Source organism: Chlorocebus sabaeus, chromosome 17, assembly GCF_047675955.1.
Source record: "Chlorocebus sabaeus isolate Y175 chromosome 17, mChlSab1.0.hap1, whole genome shotgun sequence".
Classification (NCBI taxonomy): domain Eukaryota; kingdom Metazoa; phylum Chordata; class Mammalia; order Primates; family Cercopithecidae; genus Chlorocebus; species Chlorocebus sabaeus.
Window position 1 is genome coordinate 24763897 of NC_132920.1, and position 11182 is coordinate 24775078.

Sequence of the window (11182 nt, forward strand, 5' to 3'; positions counted from 1 at the left end):
GAATGTCCTGCCCCTCTTCATGCCCCTCAGAGACCGGCCAAGGTCACCTACTTCTACTGGGAATGGACGTGGGAGGCAGAAATGTACAGGGAGAATAAGATAGAGGAAGTTTTAGGTTTAATCAGAGATTACCTGGAAGACCCTATTTCTGCTGAATATCTGGTATGAAAAAAGACATAAATTCTGGTTTCTACAACAGTGCCCCACAGCCAGATCACACAAATTCAAAGGCATCTTTCCCATGTCAAATTCTTCATCTAGGCCGGGCGCGGTGGCTCAAGCCTGTAATCCCAGCACTTTGGGAGGCCGAGACGGGCGGATCACGAGGTCAGGAGATCGAGACCATCCTGCTAACCCGGTGAAACCCCGTCTCTACTAAAAAATACAAAAAACTAGCCGGGCGAGGTGGCGGGCGCCTGTAGTCCCAGCTACTCGGGAGGCTGAGGCAGGAGAATGGCGTAAACCCGGGAGGCGGAGCTTGTAGTGAGCCGACTTCGTGCCACTGCACTCCAGCCTGGGCGACAGAGCAAAGACTCCGTCTCAAAAAAAAAAAAAAAAAAAAAAAAATTTCTTCATCTAAAACTCTTAGAATCAAGAACTCTCCTGGAAGCGTTTGCATCCATGTATTTGTACCTTTCCCGAGCAGGGTCTGGCAGGATCTTCCATTTGACAGTCACTATAGGAGTTGTCTTAGCCACCTCCAAGGTGCAAGAACATCCTATAGTCATCTGTCCCTAAAGGGAACCGCACCAGCAGAAAGTCTGAAACTCTGCCTGTGAAGTGGGTGCGGTTTCTGTTTCTGTGTCTGACTTCTGGAGGTGGAGGCCCTCTGGAAAAAAACTGTGTGTCTGCTGCTTTGACTCAGAAAGCCGAAATGTGACATTAATGAGTCCAATTTGTTTGGAGACCCTTCTCAATCCTGTGACCTAAGAATGCTTTTCTGTTTTTCCAACAAAGCAATGAACATGCATAGGGAGTGGACTGGGCTAGTGGTGTCATCATTTACATGAATAGCGGTGTAACTGGCAGATACTTACCTTCCACAACAGAACTGATATTTCCTATGTTCTCATCACTGACAGCGGCGAGTTTCTCCATCACTTGGATCTGCCTAGAAAGCTTCTCTAAGAGGCTTCTTGCCACAAATGGGATTTTGCTTGAGAAAACAATTTGCTGGTAAAACAAACAAAACCACTGTTTCAATTATGTTGTTTTCAGTAGAGCTTTCTCTACCCAGCTTCATCCTTCCTGAATGTGGTGATGATACTAAATAAACTCATGCAATGTTTTTCTTCTAGCTTGATAATGATCCTCATTCCATGCCAGTTTCAACATCTGATGAAATCAGGCATGTTTTTGTTGCTTTGCATTTCTTCATGTGTGCGTAAATTCTGGAACTTTCTCAGTAGTAGGCCTACAACGTTATAAAGCTGCCTTCCCTTTTATGTACTATGAATCTGATCTTCCCCTTTGAAACGTAAGGGGCAGTTTAGGGTGTGTCTTGGTGTGTAAGCAGAAATAGATTTGTCTTACAAATGCAGTAATCTTTCACAGCATGGTTTTATTTTTGTGTGTGTGTGTTCAAGTTGAAAGTTAAGGGCAGGTTAAATAATAATGATAATTACAATCAGAGCTGTCTCTTGATAACAAATGAGTGCTTACTATGTGCCAGGCACTGGTCTGAGTCCTGTATAAGTGTTAGCTTATGTTATTTCTCATAACAACCCAATGAGGCGGGTCCTATTGATATCCCCATTTTACTGATGAGAAAATTGAGGCACAGAGAGGTTAAGCAACCCGCCCAAGGTCACATAAGTTGTAAGTGGGTTCATTTGTGTGCAGTTCACAAGAATGAGAAGGCCTAAGAGAGGAAAGAATATAAGTCACTTGCTGCCCAATGGTTCTATTCCTTTCTGTGTCTCTCAGAGACCTGTCTCGATCACGTGGTAGGCATAGATGCAGAACACAGACCTGTACTACTATGCTGCATTGTTTAAAGTATTGAGACTCTAAAACAAATAGGATTTTCAAACCCAGCACTTTGGAAGGCTGAGGCAGGCAGATCATGAGGTCAGGAGATTGAGACCATCCTGGCCAACATGGCGAAACCCCACCTCTACTAAATATACAAAAATTAGCCAGGCGTGGTGGTACAGGCCTGTAGTCTAAGCTATTCAGGAGGCTGAGGCAGAAGAGTCGCTTGAACCCTGGAGGCGGAGGCTGCAGTGAGTCAAGATTGTGCCACTGCACTCCAGCCTGGGTGACAGAGTAAGACTCTGTCTCAAAAAAAAAAAAAAAGTCTAGTGCAGCAATTATGTACTAACACCTTTCTTTGAGTAAATACAATAGCAATGAACTGCTTTATTTTGAAAATAATTGTAGTGATTATGATTCTTAGAAAATGCACATCTTTATCTCTCTGTGATTATATACCTAACAAATAAGTAAGCTCACACATGAATCAATGCAAGTGAGAAGTTAAGTTTCTAATCCTCACTCCTTCAATCTACATCTTTATATCCACCTCTTCTGTTTTTGTGCCATTGCTCATCCCCACAGAAAGGTTGAATTATTATAATCATGGCCTTATTACTGAGAGAAACACTTCATTGACTGCTTACACTAAAAACATGCCAATTAGTCTTTGCGAGAAAACAGTCACTCCTTCATAGACAAGAATTCTTTTATGTCTCACAAAACAGCTATTTTTCTCTAAAAGAGAAACAAGTGGTTTGCTTGGCATAGTATCAAGGTCAGCAAGGACAAAGAGCTGTCTCGTTCAAATGGTTGGTTAGTAGAAAACAGTTATACATAAATAAAAATCTCTGTCTATTTTGATCAGAAAAACAAATTGCCCATTCTACCAGATTGGTTGTCAATCTCATGGTTTGTGAGACCTTTGTGGTTTTTGACCTTGAAACTCAACAGAAGAGTTCAACTAAGTGTTGGCTAACCAAGTGGCAGGAGTTATAATTGCCAACAAGTCTCCCACAGCACACAGTTGTCTGAGGCTTCGCTGATGCTCTTCATCTATGGTGGAGAAGCATATTCTCCTTACATGTGTGTTACCAAGGAGGCAACCCTGCCCCTCTGCTGGGTTCCCAAGGGACCCCTGGCTCCTCACCCTGACTCTTGTCTTCCAACAGGTTCTGTGCTTTTGGGTTACAACAATTCCTCCTCTTTCTGCACGCTTCCTGCTTGGCTGATCTCCTTGACACTTTTTTTTTTTTTTTTTTTTTTTTATTTAAATGAGGCCTCAACCTCCCAAAGTGCTGGGTTTGCAAATCCTATTTGTTTTAGAGTCCAAATACTTTAGACAATTCAGCATGGTAGTACAGGTCCGTGTTCTGCATCTATGCCTACCAGGTGATTGCGACAGGTCTCTGAGAGACACAGAAAGGAGTAGAACCATTGTTACCCAGGCTGGAGTGCAGTGGCGCCTTCACAGCTCACTGCAACCTCTGCCTCCCAGGCTCAAGCAATCCTCCCTCCTCAGCCTCCTGAGTAGCTGGGACCACAGGCATGTGCCACCACGTCTGACTAATTTTTGTATCTTTTGTAGAGATGAGGTTTCACTCTGTTGACCAGGCTAGTCTCAAACTCTTGGGCTCAAACAATCTTCCTGCTTTGGCCTCCCAAAGTGCTGGGACTATAGGCATGAGCCACTGTGCCTGGTCTGGAACCATTATATTAGCTTCTGCATTCTCTTCCTATTTCACATACATCCAAGCAAGCTGGGATAAGAATGATATTAGGAGAAGAAAAGCAACCAGGCAAGGAGAAAGCTCTTCAGTAGATGCTTGAGGAAAAATGCTTTGTTCAAGACAGCTGAAACCCTTCCTGCAACAAAAGAATTTCAGAACATTTGCTCCACTGTTGAAAAACCTTAAGTGGTAAACAGCTTGGGATGAGAAGAAAAATCAGCTCTGTGGTGTCCCAGAATGAGAGCTAAATGGTGATGATGATGACCTAGAGAAATATCTCTTAGCATTGCTAATAAGAAGTACTTATTCAAGATCCAGGAGACTGTGGTTAGATTCTTTAACACTTTCTTTTAGCTCTCCAGGTGGTGAAAAGTAATTCATTTGACATTCACATTAATATATATTCAGTACCACTGGTTTTCAAACTCCATTGCAGATGGTGGAATACAAATGCTTTCCCCCTCACCACCCCCTTAATCACATTATTCTCATTTACTAGCAAATGAGACAAAAGTGAGAGCTAACCATATTCCACCTACTACTGTTAAGGTCTGGAGAGTTAGGTTCGAAGATGACAAACCCAAGGTTGTAGAGGGTTGGGCAGGCCCATCAGAGTTTTTGATTTGGCTCAAACCAAAGCAAGACTGTTCTCTTATTCCTGAATTCTCATTTCCCTGGCAACACTAAAAAATGAAAGCACACTTCCTGGTATGTAAATCACCTGGCATCTCAAACACAAATTCATCGCTGATCCTACCTGCACGAGTTGGGTGCAGTACTGGAGGTGCCTGATGATGGTGATGTCCAGGCTCTCGTTGCCTGTGGTCAGTGGGAGAGGACTTCCTGCCACACTGGTCCCAACTCCTGTGTCTTCAGTGAGCGCTTCACTGAGATGACCCCTGGCTTCTGGGTGAACTGACCTGTAACTATTGAAGGTGGGCAAAACATTAGCTATTCTTTTTCTGGGCACAAACCACAGGTCAAGTCAACATGGTTTGCATCAGGCCCCAGCAGCAACCCCCTGAAAACAGTCTTTCACTTGCCTATGTTGAAAAATAGAGACACCTTTCAAAAATTACTTAATTCTGCCTGGTCACCAAATTGCCTAGAGTTAAAAGGAAATGCAAACAAATTGCTTTCAAAGTTCTTTCTCTGCTTCTTAAGCCTAATGAACCACTTATGAAGTTGTTTCACCCAGAAGTCTTTGAAACATGCCCTCAGTTTGAATGCGTTGCACTCTCCTGCTCTGTTGACAGGGTGATCTGCCAAATTTCCTGGGACTAAACTGTCCTCTATATTTGTGGTTTCCCAAAGGCAATACCACTAAGAAATAATCTGTCAAGGCTTTTTCCTGGCCTCAGATCAATCGCTACTTGAATAAAAGGAAAAAGGAAAGCTGCCAAGAAGAGAGACATGATGTTCTACTCCGGACAAAAGTTAAAAAGGGTGTTTGAATATTCAGAGGAATAGCTTAGTTCTGCCTCTCACGCTTTGTTTAAACCTCCTTGTTGAACTGTATGAAGTTATATCATGATAGGCACCCACATTTTAAAAAATCTCTTGCATTGATTATCTAATTTTATTCTTAAAATAAACCTGTGCACTGGGGAGGGTGGCAAGAGTGATCTTATTTCCCATGATTAGCAGGGATGTTAAGAGTGTCCTGGTTCACCCAGCTAGACAGGACAGGGCAGATTTGGGCTTCTAGCCTCACACTCTCTGGTGTCCACAATTTAAAAAGATCAGCACCAGAGCTTAGAGGCTTTGAATGTTTTATTCTGATTCACATTTGCCTCCAAGGGGAAAACACTCAGTTTGTGTCCGGGCAGTCCACACATAGCAGCTGTTACATATTTAAAACACACACACACACACACACACACACACACACTCTTCCCTAATACTTCTGATGACATACAATGAGATTGATCAAATTAGACATATTTAATATCGATGTATAACATTTATAAAATCTGTGATATTTCTGTTGTTAAAATGTTTCTTATAGCAAGAAGAAAAAAAGTTTAGATTGATGCCTGACTTTGCTATATCCTGCAACAGCTTAAGGTAACAAGTATGCAGAAAAATTTTTGGATAAGAAGCATTTCACAAATTCTATCAAGCTAAAAAATATGAAGGCAGAACAATTTATTTTCATTTATTTTTTTTGAGACGGAGTCTTGCACTGCTACCCAGGCTGGAGCACAGTGGCTCAATCTCAGCTCACTGCAACCTCCACCTCCCAGGTTCAAGCCATTCTCCTGCCTCAGCCTCCTGAGTAGCTGGGACTACAGGCATACACCACCATGCCTGGTTAATTTTTGTATTTTTAGTAGAGACAGGGTTTCACCATGTTGATCAGGCTGGTCTCAAACTCCTGACCTCAAGTGATTCACCCTCTTCGGCTTCCCAAAGTGCTGGGATTACAGGAGTGAACCACCAGGCCCTGCCTTATTTATTTATTTGAGAGAAGGTCTTGCTCTGTTGCCCAGGCTGGAGTGCTGTGGTACAATCTCAGCTCACCTTGACTTCCTGGGTTCAAGCAATCCTCCCACCTCAGCCTCCCGCATAGCTGGGACAGCAGGTGCGTACCACCACACCCAACTAACTTTCGTATTTTTAGTAGAGATGGGATTTTGCCATGTTTCCCAGGCTGGTCTTGAACTACTGAGTTCAAGTAATCCTCTGGCCTTGGCTTCCCAAAGTGCTGGGATTATAGGCATGAGCCACCATGCCTGGCCAAATGTAGAATAATTTGAACATTACATTCATTTAATAAATTTTCTTTGCCATGTCCCCAATTTGCTTAAGGGGTAAATTCAAGTTCTCATGGTTTTTTTCCTGGTTTTATTTTGAAAAAGGAAACCCTTCAGGGACAACAACAATAACAACAACAAAAACTAACATCTTTCAGAGAGATTTGTGAAGGTTGAAGTCATAGCTTGCTGTAACTTGAAACCTGTTTATGTCATATTGTGCCAAAGGTAAAGATGAACGGGAAATCCACCCCCACTTTGGGAAAGTGTTTTCTTTCACAGCAATTGGTGGAGGTGGGTACGTTCCACTGTACTTATTTTGCTTTCTCTGTAGTTATAAAATTGGACCCCAGGCTCTAGTTCTCAAAATGTGATTTGGCTGCACGAGGACACCTGATGGAGAGGGTGACAACGTTTCACCTTCATCCGCTGCTTCCAGAGAAGGTCACATTCTCCACCTAGATTGCTGCAGAACCAGTGGCAGTCATCGGTCATCCTCTCTTACATTCTAAGAGAAATATGCACCATGGGACTTAAACTTGGCTTTGATGCATGCCTTGGTGAACTCAATCTCATGCAAAGACTCACTGGGTTGAAGGAAGCATAAAGGGTTGGGAAAGGGAAGCTCAATAAAACAAAGGCAACGGAAGTAAAGTGCAAGCCAGGGAGAACCAGGTCCAAATTTGTCATCCAGTAAGAGTTCTCCAGAAATGTATATACCTAGTTAATTTGGAATTAATTGCATGGGGTCAAGTTGTAGACACTGAACCCTATAAGACACATGTGAGGGCTGGGTGTGGTGGCTCACACCTATAATCCCAGCACTTTGGGAGGCTAAGGCGGGTGGATCACCTGAGGTCAGGAGTTCAAGACCAGCCTGGCCAACATGGTGAAACCCCATCTCTACTAAAAAAATACAAAAATTAGCCGGGTGTAGTGGCAAGCCCCTGTAGTCACAGCTACTGGGGAAGCTGACGCAGAAGAATTGCTTGAACCTGGGAGGTGGAGGTTGTAGTAAGCTGAGATCGCACCACTGCATTCCAGCCTGGGTGACAGAGCAAGACTCTGTCTTTAAAAAAAAAAAAAAAAATGTGTACACATATATGTGTATATAAACACTCTCATACAAAATTTTCCTATTTATAAAGAAGAAATATAAAGATATTTATTTTCCCTTAAGCAACCCCAAAGAGATGAATAATATTGATGCTTTTATTGCACTTGACAATAAAAAGGAATTGTAAGCCAATTGGTCACTCATGTGGAGAGTTTTATCTTCCTGAAAATGTGTACCAGGTCCCCTCTGACAGTAACAAAGAACTACTGTATCAGCTGTGATAGGAGAAATATAAGGAGACACTAACTTCAGACTTACCTGTGTTTCTCAGTCTCAGTGTCTGAAAATACTGAGTCAGCACCTCCGCCAACATTACAAACCTCATCACCATCCTCCTCCTCGTCAAAATCAGAGGTGTTCAGGAAATCAAAGCTTTCTAAAGCACTTTCAACTGTAAGACTTAAACTGGAAGACCTGCTGCGGCTTACTGCTGGCTTGCACTGTAAAGGCAGAAGGCACCAGGGAGAACATCAACATATCCAGAAAGAGAAACAGGACACACGATGCTCAATTGGAGATGCCACACTTTTTTTTTTTGTTTCAAGTTTTTATTTTTTGTTAGCATTTAAAAATGCATTTAAAAATCTTAATATCCAAAAAAGAAGTACAACCATGGGTAAAATGGCACAATATCTGGGACTGGTTGCAGAAGAATCCAGAGGGAAGTAAGCAGGTTGAAGAATAGGAAACAAGATTGGCCATGAGTTGATCACTGGGGAGGTTGAGGGATGGGCACACTGGGATCCATTAGAGGATTTTCTCTACTTCTGTTTGAAATTTTTGTAACAAAAAGTTGAAAACAAAACAAAACAAAGTCAACCACAAAGCCTTGGGAAACAGAACTGCTATATCCCTCTGCCTAGTGCTCACCCCAAAATAAAATACAACAAGCAGACAAATTTTAAGTCGTGAGTCAATGCTGAATACTGACCAATCTCTAATTCCAAGTGGCAATGTCTTCAGTGTTCTACAAAAGGTGCTAGCTATCTAAGGCACCTGCTCTAAAGGACTAACAAAACAAATCCCAGAAACAGGAAGTGGCTCAAATTCACCTAGCCCATGTTCCCTAGGTAAGAAGCCCTGCATCTTTTTTTTTTTTTTTTTTTTTGAGACAAGGTCTTGCTCTGTCACTCAGGTTGGAGTGCAGTGGTGTGATCACAGCTCACTGCAGCCTCAACCTCCTGGGCTTTAGCAATCCTCTCACCTTAGCCTCCCAGGTAGCTGAGACCACAGGCATGTGTCACCACACCAGGCTAATTTTTTTCCTTTTTGTAAAGACAGGGTCTCCCTATATTGACCATACTTGTCTTGAACTCTTGGGTTCCAGCAATCCTTGGCCTCCCAAAGTGTTGGGATTACAGGCATGAGCCACCACACCTACTCACAGCATATAATTTTTCCTCTGAGCTTTGCGGAAAGAATGAATGCCTTGAGCATGACAAGAAGCAGCCCTGCTTCCTCTGTAGCTCTGCCTCAAAGGGAACAAGTCCCATCATTTCCCTGACCAGGCCCTGGCATCATGGGAGCAATCCCATTCTCTGGCCTGGAGCATTCTATAATGCTGGCCACATGCAGAAACATTACAAGCAAAACAATGCCAGTTGCTATGGGCACAGAGTTGGAGAGAAGTATTTCCAAATATTCAAGAAGATGCTGGGGTGGGTCGAATGGGACAAATTCTGCAAGTAAGAAGCACTAAATGTCCTCCATCCAGTTAGGTGACACTCCGTGCTGATTTCTTAGGGCAAGGTAGAAAGGGCCTTGCAGGGATCTGTCTCTGACACTCAAGATGGCACAAAAGCACATGGGAAAACGTCTTTCAGTCTTTTAAATCACAGTTGTCTCATTCACCCTCAGTGATCTCCATCCAAGAGGCAGCACCATTTAGTTTCTGATGGTCAAGATGTTTAGCATCCTAGGAATGTGAAGGAGGGAGAAAAGAGAAAGCTTTGTCCAGCTGATGCTTTAATTCTGGCTGGATACAAAGCCATTTGCCCCAGACCTAAACACACTCACTAGTGACGTTTTCAGCAGTCTCAGGGGGAGAGAGGGAGTCGGTCTGGACTTCACCTGCTTCTAGGGTCTTTTTTCCTAAGCAAGGTGTCTGCACAATTTGATCTTGTACAGTATGGATGTGTTTAAATATTGGTCATGACAAAGAAAGGGGCAGCTGAGGATTTTAGTAGCAGGACAATTTTAGAACAACAGCAGACTGAAATAATACTCTGGAAAGAAGTCTCTGGTCACCAGTTTTTAATAATGCTTAGTGTTTCCTGCGGATTGAGCTACTTAGCAGCATCCTAGATGCGTGGAATGGGAGCTGCTATCACTACTGAATTTCTCTAAGGAATTCACTTTAGATGGCATTAATTTGTGTCTTAGCTCTTTGAAATGAATACCTTTTGCCCACAAAGCAAAGCTGGTCAACTGTGCAGAAAAGATAGGTGCTTAGTGGAATACCAGATAAGCAGCCTGCATGTACAAGCCCTGAGCTGATGGTTTTGACTGATATTTTACAGAAAGTAGATTCAGAGTGCCCTTCTGTTTCTCGGAGGCTATGCCATCAACTGAACTGTCATGAGCATTTGAGGACCTGGAGAGTCAGAGCCTGAATTATCATCTGCCTCAGGCACAAATCTCCTCCAGAGTTAGGTCAGCAAGACTGAGGAGAGAAGAATAAGATGGTCAAAAAGCCTTGGAAATGCAGTTTCAGATGCCACTGGGTATGTATAAACAATCATCATACTCTTTTTTTCTTTTTTTTTTGAGACAGGATCTCACTTTTTCGCCCAGGCTGGAGTGCAGTGGCGTGATCTCGGCTCACTACAACCTCTGCTTCCTTGGCTCAAGCGATTCTTCCACCTCAGCCTCCCGAGTAGCTGGGACTACAGGTGTGTGCCACCATGCCCAGCTAATTTTTATATTTTTTGTAGAGATGGGGTTTTGTCATGTTGCCCAGACTGGACTCTTAACTCCTGGGCTCAAGTCATCTACCCGCCTTGGCCTCCCAACATGCTGGGATTACAGGCATGAGCCACCATGCTCAGCCAGGAAAACATCTTAGAAAGGGATGCAACAGCCTTCTGTGGGTTGGTTCTTGGCTTGCCCCTGCAACCTTACTTTCAAGCCTTTTTACAGACCAGGTTTCCCAAAGAACTGCTCTTTTAAGAAAAAGGATCCGAGTTCTCTTTTCTTTTATACAACAATATAAATCAGAGCAGCAAAGAATACAAGAAGTGGCAGTGAGATTTGGGACAATTCGAATCTGTCTTCTCGTACAGTGTTTTTAAAAAAAATAATCTGTATGCAGGTGGAGACAGATACATTCTGATGCAGCAATAATGATCTCATTATCAGGACCTCCCGCCTGTGAGGAAATCATCCTTCTCATCTTACCCTCCCACCTGCACCCTGGGCTGTCTGATCCCCATGGATTGAGGGTATCTCTGGAGAGTCTACGGATTCCCCGCTCTAGAGTAGAACGGATGATTATTTTGCTGATGATTAATCTGAGATTCTGACTTGGTTATTTGGACCAATTGTGAGAGCAGGCAGTCTCCTCCAGTAGGCAGTGGCTCATGGCTCTCACAATGGAACTGGATAAC

The 11182-nt window shown here is 43.1% G+C and overlaps 1 protein-coding gene across 7 annotated transcripts in view; it reads right to left on the reverse strand.

Annotated features, from left to right (window-relative positions):
- Positions 1–11182, reverse strand: part of RIPOR2 (RHO family interacting cell polarization regulator 2) — a 244298-nt gene that overhangs the window by 24939 nt on the left and 208177 nt on the right. For 4 of the 7 annotated variants that reach the window (XM_073005693.1, XM_007973534.3, XM_038005765.2 and 1 more), the window contains 3 exons: positions 7836–8017; positions 4462–4630; positions 1038–1173 (listed from right to left, as the gene is read on the reverse strand). In XM_073005693.1, the coding sequence (XP_072861794.1) occupies positions 1038–1173; positions 4462–4630; positions 7836–8017 (487 nt within the window). Of the gene's footprint in view, positions 1–1037; positions 1174–4461; positions 4631–7835; positions 8018–8103; positions 9493–11182 lie in introns of those variants that run through there. The other 3 variants (XM_007973539.3, XM_007973537.3, XM_073005694.1) reach the window with 2 other exon arrangements.